The sequence below is a fragment of the Perca fluviatilis genome, chromosome 11, assembly GCF_010015445.1.
Source record: "Perca fluviatilis chromosome 11, GENO_Pfluv_1.0, whole genome shotgun sequence".
NCBI classification, from domain to species: domain Eukaryota; kingdom Metazoa; phylum Chordata; class Actinopteri; order Perciformes; family Percidae; genus Perca; species Perca fluviatilis.
In genome coordinates, this window is record NC_053122.1 from 32308838 (window position 1) to 32328022 (window position 19185).

Here is a 19185-nt window from a genome sequence, read left to right on the forward strand (position 1 = left end):
TGCCGCAATATCGACATCGATGTATTTGGTCAAAAATATCGTGATAATTAATTTTTTTCCATATGGCCCAGCTTTACTTGATCCTACACATGGCAAAGCCCTGCTTCTGTGTCAAACATGAATAATGAAAGCATATGGCCCCTCATAATGTGTTTGTTTGTCTGTGTCTCTCAGTGGTGGAATGTAACTAAGTACATACATTTACTCAAGTACTGTACTCAAGTACAACTTTGAGGTACTTGTATTTTACGTGAGTCTTTTCTTTCCATGCCACTTTCTACTTCTACTCCGCTACATTTCAGAAAGAAATATTGTACTTTTTACTCCACTACATTCATCTGACAGCTTTAGTTACTAGTTACTTTACAAATTAAGATTTTTGCACACAAAACATATGTAGTTTATTATAAATTAAACTACCAAACAATATAACGGCCTACAATTCCAGCTGAAATGATTAGACCATTAAACACACAACTGTTTGGATCGTTTCCAGTTTCTAAAATGTGAGGATTTTTCTGCATTGAGTACTTTTTATTTCTTTAAATACATTTTCCTGATGATACTTATATACCTTTACTTACAGTGCCTTGCGAAAGTATTCGGCCCCCTTGAACTTTTCGACCTTTTGCCACATTTCAGGCCTCAAACATAAAGATATAAAACTGTAATTTTTTGTGAAGAATCAACAACAAGTGGGACACAATCATGAAGTGGAACGAAATTTATTGGATATTTCAAACCTTTTAAACAAATAAAAAACTGAAATATTGGGCGTGCAAAATTATTCAGCCCCCTTAAGTTAATACTTTGTAGCGCCACCTTTTGCTGCGATTACAGCTGTAAAGTCGCTTGGGGTATGTCTCTATCAGTTTTGCACATCGAGAGACTGACATTTTTGCCCATTCCTCCTTGCAAAACAGCTCGAGCTCAGTGAGGTTGGATGGAGATCGTTTGTGAACAGCAGTTTTCAGTTCTTTCCACAGATTCTCGATTAGATTCAGGTCTGGACTTTGACTTGGCCATTCTAACACCTGGATATGTTTATTTGTGAACCATTCCATTGTAGATTTTGCTTTATGTTTTGGATCATTGTCTTGTTGGAAGACAAATCTCCGTCCCAGTCTCAGGTCTTTTGCAGACTCCATCAGGTTTTCTTCCAGAATGGTCCTGTATTTGGCTCCATCCATCTTCCCATCAATTTTAACCATCTTCCCTGTCCCTGCTGAAGAAAAGCAGGCCCAAACCATGATGCTGCCACCACCATGTTTGACAGTGGGGATGGTGTGTTCAGGGTGATGAGCTGTGTTGCTTTTACGCCAAACATAACGTCTTGCATTTTTGCCAAAAAGTTTGATTTTGGTTTCATCTGACCACAGCACCTTCTTCCACATGTTTGGTGTGTCTCCCAGGTGGCTTTTGGCAAACTTTAAACGACACTTTTTATGGATATCTTTAAGAAATGGCTTTCTTCTTGCCACTCTTCCATAAAGGCCAGATTTGTGCAGTATACGACTGATTGTTGTCCTATGGACAGAGTCTCCCACCTCAGCTGTAGATCTCTGCAGTTCATCCAGAGTGATCATGGGCCTCTTGGCTGCATCTCTGATCAGTCTTCTCATTGTATGAGCTGAAAGTTTAGAGGGACGGCCGGGTCTTCGTAGATTTGTAGTGGTCTGATACTCCTTCCATTTCAATATTATCGCTTGCACAGTGCTCCTTGGGATGTTTAAAGCTTGGGAAATCTTTTTGTATCCAAATCCGGCTTTAAACTTCTCCACAACAGTATCTCGGACCTGCCTGGTGTGTTCCTTGTTCTTCATGATGCTCTCTGCGCTTTAAACGGACCTCTGAGACTATCACAGAGCAGGTGCATTTATACGGAGACTTGATTACACACAGCTGGATTCTATTTATCATCATTAGTCATTTAGGTCAACATTGGATCATTCAGAGATCCTCACTGAATGGAGAGAGTTTGTTGACTGAAATTCTGGGGGGTTTTTTTTGCACTGAAAGTAAAGGGGCTGAATAATTTTGCACGCCCACTTTTTCAGTTTTTTATTTGTTAAAAAAGTTTGAAATAGCCAATGAATTTCGTTCCACCTCATAATTGGGACCCACTTGTTTTTGATTCTTCACAAAAAATTACAGTTTTATATCTTTATGTTTGAGGCCTGAAATGTGGCAAAAGGTCGAAACGTTCAAGGGGGCCGAATACTTTCGCAAGGCACTGTAAGTAACATTTTCAGTGCAGGATTTTTACAGTGTGGTATTGGTACTTTTGCTTTAGTAAAGGATCTGAATACTACCTCCACTACTGGTATCTCTCTGTCTGTATCTCTCTGGCAGCTGAAGCCACTGAATGTACAGAGTAGAGTTCTGCATGGGCTTAGTATTTCTGTCGACCCGGCCTGATTCATTCCAACCTAAGCCTGACCCAAACCCAACCGCTAATTTTTCAGCCCTAAACAGGCCCAAAGCCAACATTTCAATGTCAAAACTCTCTCCCACCAGAGACCGGCAATTACTTAATAAATCAAAACTGACTCACCAAGAACACAATGACGAACAAGGGAGTTCACAAATGCTCCTTAAATCCTAGCCAGCTCACAAAGGGCAACATTCATTGGCATGTCCTTGCAAATTACATGTTGCTGAAAGCTTGGTAGTGGCTATACTTTCACGCTCGTCCACTAAAGACCAGACCATGTGTGACGCACAATAAAGTTTTATCTTATCTTACAGTCATCGGGCTATACTGAAGCCATTTTTCAGAACTCTTCATACAGTCTGCATTGCTAACATATATCATGGCCAAACAGTTAGATAATCTCTCCTCCAAAACTCACTCAAACCACCAAAACACTTCATACAACACTGGCAACGCCTCTCACATTTAGAAAGCAAACTTCGTCACTCATAACACACTAACCTACAAAACACTAAGAACAGGGATCATTACATAAATGATCAACTTTCTCTTTGAAGTTTATGATTTACACATACGTCATTCAAACTATAAGCATTTCACCTTTCACTTTGACTGTACTAAAGTTGTTTCAATACTATGTTAACAAAGATAATACAAACATATTTGCACCGTCCACTCCTTTCTCGTCATAGACTGCAAACCATGATGCAGCCATTTATACTCCAGCAGTAGAAAGTTATTGGATGGTTGTACCACAGCTAATATGATCACTTTCTGTTCTGGGTTCTCAAGCAAGGATTATACACAATTTGACACAAGACGTGAACAGTAGTCCTGCTCTAGATACTTATGGCATAGGTTTCGACTTTATAGTTCAGCATAAGATTTCCCCTGTTATTTGGGCTATTATTTGGGCTGGGCAATAATTGTATTACATCTATGAAATCGTCTCCCTGCTGGTCCATGGTTCTTATAGTAAGGGTAGATGGTGTTGATTTTATAGATTTTTTTGTTAAGTTGAATGCAAGTGTACTTCTCAAACCTTGTGCTTTGTTGTAGTAATCCTCTTATGTCTCTCTCTCTTATGCTTTCTCCATCCCTCCCTTTCTTTCTCTCTCTCTCTCTCTCTCTCTCTCTCTCTCTCGTCCTGCCTCCCTCGCTCAGGCCCCCCCATCATCTCCAGTGATCCAGTCCAGTACGCTGTCAGAGGGCAGAGAGGAGAGATCAAGTGTTACATCGCAAGCACCCCCCCACCTGATAAGATTGTAAGTCCATCCTTGGAAGTTGTAATCTGCTGCAGAGGTGTTCGACCTTTTTCAGATTGCGTCCGCCTGAAACAGAATCACAACGCCTCCTTGTTCGCCCTGAAAAACAAAAGGGTTTCTGCGTTCTCTCTTCTGCCCGTGTTACGGGCTAAACTGTCGGCACAAGTGGCACTGTTCTCCAACTGTGTCACGAGTATTCGAGAACGATCTGTTCATCCTCGGTGACGGAAGGTGTGACTCATCAAAAACAGCTGCTGTAGTGTTTGGTTGAAATAAAAAGGGGAGACGCAGAGTATTAAATGTTGCAGTGCACCAGATAAGAGAACACGGCTTCTAGCTTAACTTGTAGTAATAGTTATCTTGTTATCTTCACCATTAAAGGGCCAGTGCAGCGCCTATGCCATTTTGAGTTTAGTATGAATTGGACCAACCAGCCAAAATCGTTCCAATTCAGTGATCCCTTTCAAAGTGGTACCCATCTTTTCCAGATTGCCTAGGCAGCAAACTGTAATGGAATATCCTCCTGAATGTGCCATAACTGCACAATGTTTTTTCATTTCTCTTAAAGTCGCTGAGTTCAACCCTTGATCAAACTACAGTTCAATGTAAAGTGTCTGTGCATTATATAAGTTACAAAATGAGCTTCATGGCATGTGATACAAACCTTTAAAAAAGGGAAATAGCAGACTGCTCATAAATCACACAAAAAGAGGCCATAAAATGGGAATAAATCCAGTGACGACATTTAAGGTTTGAAGGCTAGAATGAGTGAGAAAGGGTGTGGGGGCTAAGCAGACTCAAATGAGAGGGAGAGTGATGGAGGGAGAGTAAAATTCTGTACCTTTCAGCGTCAATTATCCAATTGTGCAGTGCCGACATGACAGAAATCAGAGCTTTTAGGAAGCTTCAGCCCCCTGCTGCACTGGCAGGGAGCTCAGAGCGTATAATGTGATACGACATTATAGTCTCGGCTTAATGCAGAGACAAGGACTTATAAAATATGGAATGTGAGGCTCTGTGTGTGTGTGTGTGTGTGTGTGTGTGTGTGTGTGTGTGTGTGTGTGTGTGTGTGTGTGTGTGTGTGTGTGTGTGTGTGTGTGTGTGTGTGTAAAACAGGCAAAATGAGAGATTGAGAAAGAGAGACAGAGGTGGTGCAACAAAATTGTAAGGACAAAAGAAAGAAAGTGTAGGATTTTGCGAGGCAGACTGTGGAGACAGAAAAGACGCATTATGTAAGATTGTCAGAGGGAGAGAATAAAAAACCTGAAGATTTGGGTCTTTTTTAATTTCTCCCTCCCACTCTTGATCACATTCTTGCTCATTTTTTTCCAAATCAGTTTAAAAGGTACATTAGCCCAACATATGGCTCTATGTATATTTGATATCACCTTGTTCCATATTTAATACGTTCAAATTTCTACCTCAGCAGATTTTAAGCAGAAAAACCTGCTTGAGTTTTTATCGCTGATGTACACTTGCTGCACTCTGTCTGGCTGTGTGTGTGTGTGTGTGTGTGTTCATTTTATTTTATTTATTTGAGGAATTTCTTTCTTTCCCAGCCTGAAAAGTTGATGCACAAACTTTAATTAGGCACATACTGCACCAGGAGAAAAAAAGCATATAGCAAGGTGTGAGAATATAATTTGTTTTGCTCAAAAAGTATTTCCTGCCCAGACTCGCTTTAGTCTCTGGTGTGTGTTTGTGTCTGGATTTGAGTCTATTGTAATTAATTCTACAGTACATAAGATAAGATAAGGTGAACTTAGCATTATTGATCCCTGAGGGGAACTCGGTGATTGCAGCAGTAAAGAGTGGCTTTTAGATAAAAATCAAACCAATGAAACATATTGGAAATTGGTCTTGATCCCGCTCGCTCCTATCAGCTTGAAGGACTTTTCGTGCTGTTTTGATTTGGAGCAGATTTATGGATTTGCAAATGTTTTAGTCTAGCCTTTGATCTTATCTGAATCCAAAATTGGTCTGCACCTGCTTTACCAGTTTAATTTTAATGCAATCCTTTTTAAGTGGCAGATCACACGGAGTGAGTTTGAGAGCAGGTTTTGCCTACAAAGTGCCTTCTAGTAGCCTGTAACCATTGATCACATATGTGTTCATACAGTATAACCTTATAAAACACTTTTTAAACACATTTACAGAATGCCTTACATCTCACAAAAGAGACCACAACAAATCGCACTACAGGCTGTAGGTGGTGCCAGAGGAACCGGATTTATTTTTTTAAATTACCTGCTTCATGTAGTTCTACTCGGACATAGGGTCAGTTTCAGCAAATATGACATAAAGTTAGTTTTATAAGGCTTACCTACTGAACCTTTAATTAGTAAAGATATTTAAAAATGGATGCCAACTTGGTTAACCTGAGATATTCAGCAGGGAGTTCCAACCACCCTTGATAATCAGAGAGTAATCTGTAAATCCAAATACATACAGTATGCAACAGCTCATCTTGATAAAGGTGTATATATCCATCCTGCTCTCTATTATTTGGTCAACTTCTCGAACCAACATGTCAGTCATGAGGAAACAGCAAAGCTAAATAATCCTCCTGAAATTGTTTCAGGTTTGGGCGTGGAAGGAGAACGTGTGGGAGAAGGAGAAGGGCACTCTGATGGAGAGGTACACTGTGGAGCAGAGTAAGCCTCCATCCCAGGGCGGAGCCGTCCTCTCCACCCTCACCATCAACAACGTGATGGAGTCTGACTTCCACTCGCCCTACAACTGCACCGCCTGGAACTCCTTCGGACCCGGCACCATGATCATCACTCTGGAGGAGAGGGGTATTGAAAAATAAAAAGACTATGCGTGTCAGTTGTATATGTGCAACATGGTCGTCATGTCATGGTGTCATGAGTGCGTTTGATTTTATGGGGTTTATCATCATAACAAAGCAGATTAAGATAGAGCGAGCTGGACACTTAGCAGCTTGGGAACTGTGCCTAACATCATGTCACCACTTTAACTGACACATCAGTTGACAGCAGCTGTCCTTGTCTCTGCATTAAGCTTAGGTACCCTGTGAAGTTTTTCACCATTAGTGTCTGTAAACACACAGCGTTGGAAGTTGGCCCCTGCTCCACGAGCCAGGAAGAGAGAGAGCAGCGCTGGTTAAGCGAGCTTGAGAGCACTGGCCGTTCTATACCATTTCAAATGGAGGTGCCAGGCTGGGGCCACATGAGGTTAAGGCGGTAGCATATATATTATATACCACCAACCCTCCATAGGTTTTGTTCTGCAAAAGACTAATGATAAACATATAACAATAAACACAAGAATACTCATTCAGTGTTAACCTACATTTTATTTATCACTGTACATGAATAATATCCCCTTTTTGGTGATAAAAGTGGGGTTCAAATGTATGAAAACAATGCCACAGTTAGGAAGGCAGAGGGGGGTCGAGGCCTCCTAGAACTGCCACTGCTAGCGAGTGAACGAAGGGAGCCGCACAGAGCAATAAACCTTTATTTTCTGATTGTTTCACGGCGGTTACATCCTAAGGCACAACTAAACACAACCACACTTTACGCACAACTCTGCAGGTTGGTGTCGCATTGCCAGATTTTGTGTGAATGCAGAACTTTATTCTGTCGCTGGGTTTGTGTGTGTGATAAACATCAAAGTGCTTTTTGTGAAGTCTGAAGATTCCTGTGTTCAATAAAGGAGCCTTCATTACAAATAACACGACAGGTTGTGTAATCCTCCTGACAAATCGGTAAATCTCCCTGTTGTTTGCACCTTTGTGGTTCAATCCCACTGAGACGTGTCCCTCAGAGCCACGGCCTGCTTTATTAACCAGTTCTGCCTTAATTAGCTAATAGGATTGTTTTAGCAATGATCCAAGAACAGAGTAGCCCACGGGAAGACAAACACCAACTCTGTGCTAGTGTGTGGGTGTGTTTGTGTGTGTGTGTGTGTCGGTCGGTCAGTCAAACAGACGCAGCACAACTCACAACGACATTGATGTGAACGGGCTGCACACCCTGTGCGCTGTTATTGGCTGCACACCCACATTGGGCCCAGAGACTGGTTGGCACCCAGAAACGTCCCAAATACAGCAAAATAATAAGAAAATACAGCAGCAGGCAGGGTCTCTGCCGATATAGACACCGCCTCACACTTCTGGTCAAGAGGGACTACGTTTGTATAAGTCTATACATTGTCTTTTAGGAAAACCCTGCTTAGTATACATTAAAAAGTAGCATTGTGTCTGTAAAAGACGAGCATAAGAAGACAGCCCATGTAAAGAAATTAAGTTTTTATAACCTTATAGAAAAGTCTGTGCAAATATTCCAAAAAACAGGAAACACATTTGAGCTGTTTGTAAGATTTTAAAGTATGTAGGGGGGGTGTAATACACAGTCTTCTACTTTGATACGCCAGCAAAAGACAGGGAAGAAGAAAACGTATACATAAAGCCAGCACACATGAACGTAAACCATGCAGGCCTTACATTTTTTTTTTTTTTCATCTTTGCAAATGTTTTATGAAGAAGAAAATGTATACATCACGTTTGTTAGGCTTCAAGGACATGCACAATGCATTTTGTTGAGAAACACAGAGTGTAAACAAAGCAGTGTTGGTTTACAATGAAAAATCCACAAGGTATCATTCCTGTCCCTGAGTAAGATGTGTTTTTTAGTCCATTCTGGATGGTTACGCATTTGATTGTGAGGACTTGGTATATCACATTACATTGAGAGAATGATTTCTTCATGCTCTGTCAGTCTTATCTGGCTCTTTTTCTTTCAGCTGTCAGATTTCGCAAGCTTCAGAAAACCTACCAAAACATCTTCGAGAGAGAGAGAGAGAGAGAGAGAGAGAGAGAGAGAGAGAGAGAGAGAGAAAGAGAGAGAGAGAGAGAGAGAGAGAGAGAGAGAGAGAAAGGGCTTTTTTATCCCCCGTCTGACTTGCATGCCTTATCAACATATAAGCAGCCTTCAGAGATTCAATATGAAGCTAGGACACACGGTTTATGCTTAACCGACACAAGATCCGTGCTGGTTTCTGTAACAATGAGGCAGCAGCTGTCCCTCAACCCTCACACTTCTCTGCTTGTGTTTGTTTCAGATACTGTTCCAGTGGGAATTATCGCCGGTGGTACGGTGGGCTCCTCCATTCTGCTGCTTTTGTTTCTAATGGCGCTGGCCTTCCTCTTCTACCGCCAACGCAAAGGCAGTGAGTGCACACAGTGTGTGTGTGTGTGTGTGTGTGTGTGTGCGGGTGTGTGTGTGTGTGTGTACTGTATACTGTATGTGACAGTCTTTCTTCCATTCAATCACCCTATCTCATCATTCTGCCTCTGTGGGTAAAGAAAGGAACATATGCCAGCTGTATAGCATTTTATTCAAATGAGATTAATGAATATTCATATAATATGGCAAACTGCCTTAAAACCCTATAATTCTTTTAAATAAATCATATTTACATACAGCTTGTACACTTGATAAAGTACATAAATAACAGAGCAGAAAACAAGAGCTTTTAAAGGTGAATAGTATTTTTATGAATTCCTATATGTTATTTCAACAGCCGAGGGCAATCCAATTAGGATTTATGAGCACAAGCCCCACTTCTGCGAGCCAGAGAGCTATGTGGCGTCTTTAAGTTGTTTCATTTTGAGCTGCTCCACAGCAAGTAAAGAATTGGCAAAGACAATGAAGGTGACTGGCACAGTCCCCAGAGGGATTTTCTGGGGATACGAGTATGTTTTCTGCTTCAGAGCTGATAAAACCACTACAGAAAAGATACCGTTTGGAAATAGAAACTCAAACAAACATTGTTGTGGCTCCAGATAAGCTGTCTCTCATTTGATGCTACAGCTCAAGACTTCACAGACTTAAATCTCTACTTTTTAGGTCTCTGCTTTTGGAAGAGAGTTGTTCATATTGACAAATTGATTGCTCTGTGCTGGGGATGTGTAGATTAAAATGAGTAGAATTGTCATTTCAGGTTACGCAAGGCAATTTTAAAGATAGGAATTATTGCACAATAGATGGTTTTTTTTTTTATCGTCATCGCGATATCAGCTGACGTAAGAAACACATAGCAAAAGGCTGCTACATATCGCAATAGACACTCAGATATTTTTTGTGGGACTTGAAAGAAAACTGCACTTTAAAATATGTAACTATCTTTTTTTAATGATGCCTTTTGTGTTTAGTTCAACAAATTATTTCCTTTCATTTGTTTTAAATTCAGCAAGCAATTTGTCGTATTTTAGCAGAATATTGAAAGCAGCAGAAAGGCATAACTGAGTACAGTTTAATATATGTTTATTTATTTAATATCGTTATCGCAGAGCAACATTATCGCATATTGCATGTTTTCCTCATATCATGCAGCCCTAATAGAAATATACTTGTTTTATTGGCCTAAAATCCACATTATTGATGTGATATAGATGACTGTCCTATTTTACATAACTAACCAAACTAAAAGCATTTTAATGAAATTACATGAAATATGTTTAATCTCTGCCTGTGCATATGTAACCTTGCGCTGCTATAGCATTTATGTTAATGTGACGTCATTCAATTCAGACTTAAACCATGTTGGAAGTGTAACAGAAATATCACTAGGTCCTAATAAGATTGCCGCCGTGACTTTTATGTGAAAATGATGAGGCTTATTCAAATATGAGACTTAACATATACATTTGCCAGCACATGTATGTACAGTAACAGGGTACATGTAAAAGGGGAATTAAAAATGCTGACGATTCATCTTTTTGCTCAGAATATTGCATCAATCTTTCTGTTGCATGTAGTTGTTGGATTATACTGAAGCAAACTATTCTTCTGCTCCACCAGAAACTAAATGTTAAGTAAAGTATACAGTTCAGTGACCCTTCAGTATTGCGTATGATTTCTGAGTGGTGAAGTCGTCGGACATACAGTGGCATTTGAGATAAAATGGCCTAATGAAGCATTTAAGCCTCTATATGTAACATCTTTCTTTCTTTTTTTTATTGCATAAGCTTTTGTTTTCAGTGTCTTTTGTGAAAATCGCCACTAGGATTCACTGATGTCAGAAATGTAGAAACCCTACATATGTAACGGATTAAAACTATGTAAAATACCATGAAAAGAAAATTGGCTTTTAGTCCAAGTTAAATGTTTGAATTAAAAGAAACAATCATCAACAACCATAGAAATCAAATATATTTATCTTCATTTTCAACCCTTGCATGTCCTGAAAGGATATTCATACCAAAGTTTTCTGACGCCTTGTTCCATGAAAACTGAAGAAAATAAAAGAGCCATAGCAAATAATGGACGAGACAAGTCAGACAAAACCAGCATTAAATAGAGTAAAATGTTGTCTTTGTTGCTTTTTTCAATACATCTTTTATTTATCTTGACCCAGAATATGACCGGAGGTTGTGCTTTTCTTCCAGGTCGCCGGGGTGTCACACTCGGTAAGCCAGACATCAAGGTAGAGACGGTCAACAAAGAGACCCACAGCCTGGAGGAGGAGGCGGCCGACGTCTCCACGGCAACCCGGATGGTCAAAGCCATGTACTCCGTGAGTAGACACCCATCTGAGTCACCGGGGGCCGTGGAGAGGAGGCGCATGGGTCAATGGGCTTCAATGTACAGATACGCCAACACAAAGGGCGACAGGGCAGGAGAGGCACACACACAAATATTCACACTTTAAAGTACATACACACACACTAAAACAGATGCCAAGGGCTTGCCTGCAAATACACACAAAAATACATAAAAGAATATATGCACACAAACACACTCTACCCAAAATCAAGAAAGCTCATAGTGTACTGTACATACACACACAGACACACCATAAAGTACCATCCATGCACAAACAACCTTGCAAATACACACACACACACACACACACACACACACACACACACACATACATTGCAATTTAAATTGATTCTGCGCATTAATTCTCACTCTTTAAATTGCACACACTCACATAGAGATAACGGACATTAACACAGACACATACACAAAGATACACAAACAAAGACACACACACACACCCACACACACACACACACACACACACACACACGCACACACTCTCTCTCTTTAACATTGTGTTCCCTTTAGAAAAGCGTTCAGCCCTGGAAGTCCTGGAGAATGTAATCGGCCAGGCTCCTTTGGAGTGGTTTTAAAGTTCGGTCCAAAACCTTTTTTTCCAACAACTAACCCGTTTCTCGTCTTCCACTCTCTTGGGATGAAAAACCTGAAACTCTGTTTTCCTCTCCCCTCCCTCTCTTCTTCCTCCTTCTCTCCTTTCTCACCCTCCCTCTTTCCGTGTGTGTGTTTCGTTGTTTGATGGTTTAGTTTCTGCCCTCTGTTTCCCTCTCTCCCTCCACTCAGCCGTTCAAAGACGACATGGACCTGAAGCAGGACATCAGGAGCGAGGGCGACACCAGGGAGGAGTACGAGCTCAAGGTGAGCTACACATTTTAGTCTTCTGACTTTGGATTTTTTCAGCAGCGTCTTGAACATTATATCCTGCATGGTGCACAGACATATCATATGTCATGAACTTTGTGGTCATATCATCCCTCATTAAGTGCCAATTACTTTTTCCTCATGTTCGGCATTCCTACGGCAGGAGTAAAAAACTTGGTTTTCATAACACTATCACTTTTTTCACAATCTGTGCCACTGAAGATCCCAAAAACAGATTTTGGTGATTCTTAATGCATCATTTGCAGGATTCTGCAAGTGCAGAGCAGGATCAACTCCTCATTTGGGTTGCTTAAAGCGTAACTCTCGCCAAAATGCATCCTAGGGTATTTTTGTGAATGCACGTGAGTCAAACTTTAGTTTAAAAGCATATTTAGGACCGAATCGCCACTTTTAAGATTCACCGTATTCTCGTTTTTGGGTCAAATGGCCTTTTGAATGGGAGTGCTAGGGGCACTCTCATGCTAGTCTCAAAATAGCTATTTTCGAAATACTAAGAAGGCTCGACACAACATGAAACTTTGCTTCAAGTATCACCAGGAGCTCTACACCTTAACGCAAGCATTGACAACATTCTTTGTGTACACAGATTTACTAAAAAGAAAGTTTTTGAGCAACTCACCGCAGCTGTAGTTTCCGGCGGCTACCACCTCGGCAGTCAAAACGAGTCGATATCCGAATTTGAATGAACAGACTCCATATGAGGCTCCTTTTTCAACTACAAGGTCAATATTGTTTTTCAATAACGACAAAACAACGACTTATCCATGCATTTATATGGAACTAAGTTTTAGGCGCTTTCCATCTTTACTCTCCTCCCTGTTACATTTCATTCGGAAATCAATTGTTTTTGACTGATAAAATGGCTGCGGCCAGAAACAACAACAGCTGCGGTGAGTTGCTCAAAAACTTTCTTTTTAGTAAATCTGTGTACACAAAGAATGTTGTCAATGCTTGCGTTAAGGTGTAGAGCTCCTGGTGATACTTGAAGCAAAGTTTCATGTTGTGTCGAGCCTTCTTAGTATTTCGAATATAGCTATTTTGAGACTAGCATGAGAGTGCCCCTAGCACTCCCATTCAAAAGGCCATTTGACCCAAAAACGAGAATACGGTGAATCTTAAAAGTGGCGATTCGGTCCTAAATATGCTTTTAAACTAAAGTTTGACTCACGTTCATTCACAAAAATACCCTAGGATGCATTTTGGCGAGAGTTACGCTTTAAGGTGGACTGGAGCTAAAATCTCCTTATAACCTCAAAACCTTGTGTTTCTCACTACCACAAAGCACAAACTAACCAAACTAAAGGAGGAAATAAACCGTGTGAAATCCCCCCAGTAGAACTTGTATTCCAGAAGTAGTTTTTGCCCAGGTGAGCTTCCTGTCACCTTGCATTGGAAACCGTGTTCATCCTGGTAAAATAAGGTTATATCATTATGTCACGTGTCACACGCTCACACGCCATTATGTTTTTAGACAAAGCATGAGCAACAGCACGCCACCAACTGCACCGACGTCGCCAACCATATCAGCCTGCAATGTGACTGACAATACACTCCATACAATCACGGGTGGAGCCAAATGTTGTAAACATTAAGGACTCAGCCCAAACCGGGGGGCTCCGGGGGGGCATGCTCCATTTACGGCAGCTATATGCACCATTTTTCAAGCCATTTGATAAAAGAATTCCTAAAAATCTTTACAACATTTGGGAAAAACATCAAAGTTGCCAAGGAAAAGAATCATCCTCTAGAGTGTACATCCTATTTTGTATCTAATAATTCTCCAACTCCATCCTAAAACCAGAACACAGCAAAAGAAAATTGTAATCCTGCCACCTAAAGAGAGGCTACATTGTCAGATGTGAAGCTGCAAAGATGAATTGATTAGTTGTCAACTCTTAAATTAGTTGCCAACTATTTTGTCACATAAAGTCATTTTTTATAAAAAAAAAAATGATTCTCTGATGTCAGCTTGTTAAATGTGAATATGTTCTAGTTTCTTCTCTCCTCTTTGACACTAAACTGAATATCTTTGAGTTGTGGACAAAACAAGACATTTAAGGATGTCATCTTGGGCTTTGGGAAACACTGATCAACATTTTTTATCATTTTTCTGACATTTTATAGACCAAACAACTACAACTACAGATTAATCGACAATGAAAATAATCGTTAGTTGCAGCCCTCGTCTCATGTTACTGTTTTTAAGTTACATAACGTAGGTAGGGTAGGAATTTTTGTGTAAACAGCATTACTAATCTTGAAACACATTTTCAGTAGAGTTTAATGAATGAATGGTGATATTTCCCAAGTAATAGAACTTTTGTACCATTCATTTCGGATCCCCAAAAGCCACCCCCTTGCTCCGCCCTTGTGTACAATATGAAAGTATGTATTATGATATAACACAAGGCCAAGCTAACTTAAGCACAGACTGGAGGGTCAGCTGTCTGTAATACTTACCCTAATGTTGTGGCTTCTTATATCAACTACTAATAACTAATAATCTCCCCTCTGATCACAGGATCCAACCAACGGTTACTACAACGTCCGAGCAACCACCCATGACGACGTGCGCCCCCAGTCCCGTGCCATCCACTACCAGGGCGAGTTCCGCTCCCCGAATCCAAACAGCATGCCAGCTGGGGCGTCTTCCAGCGGAGCCCCAGCTGGCGCCAGCGGTGCCGTTCCCCCCAGTGCAGTGCCAGGCTCAAGGGCAGGCTGCTACGACCCGCGCCCACCTTCCAGGATGTCCCATGCCACCTACGCCCAGTTCAATACCTTCACCAGGGTGGCGCAGAGCCAGCAAGCACCTCCCAATCCAGCTCTTCAATCTCCTGGAGATTACCCCGGAGACTGCGGCCTGCTGGACAGCACCACCCAGCTGACCTATGACAACTACGGATACCCCTCCCAGTATCCCAGCTACCGCATGGGCTTTGCTCCACCCATAGAGGAAGGGCCATCCTATGAGATGTATCCAACAGGACAAGGACCAGGGCCAGGGCCGGGGCCAGGGCCGGGGCCAGGGCCGGGGCCAGGGACGGGGCCGGGGCCTGGGCCAGGGCCAGGGATGGGGCCAGGACAACAAAGTCCTGAAACAGGACTAGGGCAATATGGAACCTCCACCCGCTTCTCTTATTCATCTCCCCCCTCTGACTATTCCCAAAGACACACGCAGCGGATGCAGACTCATGTTTGAGAAAATTCACACACTTTGACTTGCTTTTTAACAGCAGCAGTACTTATCACACATTAAACAAAAACATAGATGTAAAAAAAGAAAATACATAAACATTCAAGAATCCATGTTCTGTTTCCGTAGCATCCAGTGCATGGAATTTGGTTCATTTTCTGAACCAGTGAAACACCACAGCAACAACTCACAGCAGTTAGCAGCATCATGTATAATACAGTTAGCAGCAATACACACGTACATAAAACACACATTTGCGCAGACCTTCTGTTGCGTGCAGTTTTTATGCTCCAACAAAAGCAACAGCGAGAGCCACAATCAAGACAAAAGAGACAACAAAAAAAGAAGAGCACTTTGAAGACGAGAAGAAGAAAAACACCAGAAGCTAAAGGAGGAGCTGCAGAGGAACACAGTCGTCACCCTGCTCTGTGATCATCTCCCTGCATCGCATCTTCCTCCCACCCCATCTCTGTAAATAAGTGCAAATGGAGATTTGGGTCATTTTAAAGTTATTTCCTTGTACAAACCTATACAGTGTGATGCAGTACAGTGACCTACAGCAAACCTCCCTGCAATCCACTCCCTGTTTGCATTTTCGGACTCTCACATAATGCAAAAAACACACAAACACACAGATCTTTAAATACTTGTTTGTTTCGATGTATTGCAGCAACGGGGCAGCTTGGACTATATATATTTGGCACTTTTTCATCCCTTTTCCTCACTCAAACTTGCCCAGTGGCCATTTCTTTACAAGATCTACATTGATTTAAGTGGGACAGTTAGTGACCAGAGTGCCAATGCTTTTGTGCCAACACACACAAACTATTACTGTAAGGTGGGTCTTTTTTTGCAAAGATTGGACAATAAGATGGTCTGGACAATAAGGTTGAGTACGTGCCACATCTTAGAGGAAAGGAAAGGAGTGGTAGCAAGTGTCTCTGTATGCTCAATCTTCTCCTCATCAGTCATTTTTAATCATCATGATGCATTTCTATTCTTAACATTTCACTTGAGGTCAATGCTGTGTACAGTATTTGTGAAACGAGGTGTGGCAGGAGCGCTTTTTTCATTCAATGAATTTCTGCAATTTGTACAAAAAGATACCTCCCCTACCCTCAAGTGTCAAAAATTAATTGTTTCTCTCACTTGCACAGTAGACTAGTTTTTCTTTTCCATATTTATACCGAAACGTATGAACAAAAAAAAAATGGCATTCAGAAACATTTTATAATATTTTTATAAGGAGTTGTGGACCAAAGGTTCAGCGTTTTGGGAGAAACTCACTTTTTAATGTGTATGTGGCGAAGTGAACGTTATTGGAAACGTTTTGAGTTTCTTTAAGAAGCAACGGATGGTGTTTTTAAAGTGGATGTTGTAGACTGTTGTAGAACATTCGAAGAGCTTCATTCCAAAATGATAAATATCCAGCGAGGGCAAATCAGTTTGGTGGATATCTCTGTTTGGTGTGAAACTCTTTCTTTGACTTCCAGTCTTCTGACTGGACTGCCTTTTTCAAAACGTCGACGACATTCAAAGTGATGGATGGAGAACCAGCAGTCGCTCACTTTGAGCTGTGCTGTGAACTTTGTAAGCAAAGGTTCAAGTGTAGTCTAACATATCAAAATGAAAGTACAGATGGTTCTATCTAGCTCATATGGTACTTTGTACATTTCTATGTAAGTACTGGTTTGTTCACTGCAACAGACAATTTGGTGGTATTTTATGTTCATGAGATTTTTCCATTATATTGTGTCAGCTTTGGTACGTGTGATTGGTTTAATGATCAGCGTTTAAAATGTCGCTACTAACCTCAAACCTCTACTGATGCAGCTACTGTACAAGTCCCATGTTTAAATGGATCGCTACCGCCCCACTGCCAAATTATTTTCCCCCATGAAAAAAAATCAAATGTGTCTGTCTGGTAAGATCTTGCAGTGTCTGCAACAGTAGTTTTGCTTACTTACCCAACACCAACTAAGTCCAAATTCCCACAATGATCAGCTTACAAAAGGCTTACAAAAGAAGTGTAGGTTGTACCTGTCTACTCAGTGCAGCTGCAAAGTTGGAACTGTCAATATCTTGCTTGATAGTATGTCTCGATGAGTTATTATTAAGTAAGAAGTAAAAAAAAAAAAGAAAGCCTTATAAAAAAAGTTGTTTCAACGCCAACTATGGATGCAATCATTCAGCCAGCACCAGTTTGAAGACATTTATTCGACAGTTGTAGAGAACCGAAAGCTTTGAATGACTGTTGTTGGCTCCATTTTGTATTCTCTACGTAGACAAAAAAAAGTTCAGGTGAGAAAATCACATTTTAGGGAAACAAAGAGGCGTTCGATTGGCTTTTGATGAGCACTGAGCACAGTTTTGGCCAACTTATGCGAGATATTTCCTTGGACGTTCCCCTCTACAGGAAATAATTTGACTTCCACCCCCATACTTATAATGTTGCTCGCAGTGTGAACACAGAATTGAAAACATTTGTCCAAAGCAGCAACCCGTTCTTACTGTAAGTAACATCAGTGAAAAAGCCCCCCAACCCCCCCCCGGTAGAATTGTAGAATTAGTTCATGTTTGCACACTGAGCTTTGCCAGTGAGATTGGATTGCACTCTCCATCGTACCATCGCACAACTTCTCCTGTTACGGTGACAATCAGTGTTGATTAGACTCCACATCTGTGGCAGCAATCTTTACTTCATACTGAGCTGGGAATTATAAGGTTCCATCTCTAATGTTCTTCAGTTAGGGACTTTAAATAATATATGACTCTTTTAAACTTGTTTTGGCGACCACGAGGAATTGCTTCGACTTAGTCTTGATGTTTTACCTTTGCTTAAGGGCACATGTGCTTTACTGAATAGTCAAAGTAAAGAGGGACTGTATGAAGAGTCACGCACTTGTATCTCTAGCATACAATTTTAAGCAGTTAAAAATGATAGCGGATGAGACGGTGCTTTACAAAAAGACCTGAGGCTGCGAAGTGAAGCCAGACATCTCAGCACCTCCAGAGGTAATCATTGAGTCTTTATACTTATCAGCCATCCTATCAACCCTTCACAGATACAGTATATTATGGTAATTCTGTGCCGAGGGGCAGTAAAAATGGTATTTATTGCCCCTATTTGGAATAAACACTTTCAGAAAGGAATCGGCAGCCACGCCATTTCTAATTAGAATATCAGCTGGAACCCTGTAGCTGCAAGGTCACTATGTAAACCGTTTCAGTAGTTATAGAGAGAAGAACGGCAGATGGAGCACCCTTTTAAATTTATATGGTTATCGCAGCCTTGGTTCTGCATACTATTACCTCTTTACAACCTTTTTACAGAGTTGTAGCTGTGCAGTATTTTGCATCAGACTTGACATGTCCTCATGACCTTGTGTAGAATGAGTACACATGAGACGGAGGAGGTACAAATACACGGCCGGGCCATTAGTCATTACCTCTTAACTACTTACAGTCTGCTGACAGTGGGGACATATACATAAAAGACACCGTGGATGCCAAAAAAAATGCAAAACAGATGTTTAGATTTGGTTCAGCGATGAAAAAATATGCAGTTTAGAATGGAATCTGGAAGCATTTACTTAGCTAAGTTGTTATTTCATGTCTTTCCCCCGTCTTTTCCATACGTACCTCTCAGCGCGTTGTGTACTGATACACTTTACTCCCCTGTCATATTAACAGCCACCTACCAGCTTCCAAATATAGAACCTGTCTTTACATGAAAAAAAACAACCTCATCACAACATAACCAACCTTCTCTCACAGCTTTCTTCCAAATATTCTTCAAGCTGATAACATATGAAGTAG

At 41.0% G+C, this 19185-nt stretch overlaps 1 protein-coding gene across 2 annotated transcripts in view; it reads left to right on the plus strand.

Moving 5' to 3' along the window:
• Positions 1 to 16810, plus strand: part of kirrel1b (kirre like nephrin family adhesion molecule 1b) — a 93440-nt gene extending 76630 nt beyond the window's left edge. Inside the window, exons 10-15 of one of the 2 annotated variants that reach the window (XM_039816142.1) lie at positions 3599 to 3699; positions 6281 to 6497; positions 8788 to 8895; positions 11117 to 11244; positions 12039 to 12149; positions 14695 to 16810. In XM_039816142.1, the coding sequence (XP_039672076.1) occupies positions 3599 to 3699; positions 6281 to 6497; positions 8788 to 8895; positions 11117 to 11244; positions 12039 to 12149; positions 14695 to 15372 (1343 nt within the window). In that variant the 3' untranslated portion in view covers positions 15373 to 16810. The remainder of the gene's footprint in view (positions 1 to 3598; positions 3700 to 6280; positions 6498 to 8787; positions 8896 to 11116; positions 11245 to 12038; positions 12150 to 14694) is intronic. The other variant, XM_039816143.1, reaches the window with a different exon arrangement.
• Positions 16811 to 19185: the final 2375 nt, after the last annotated feature.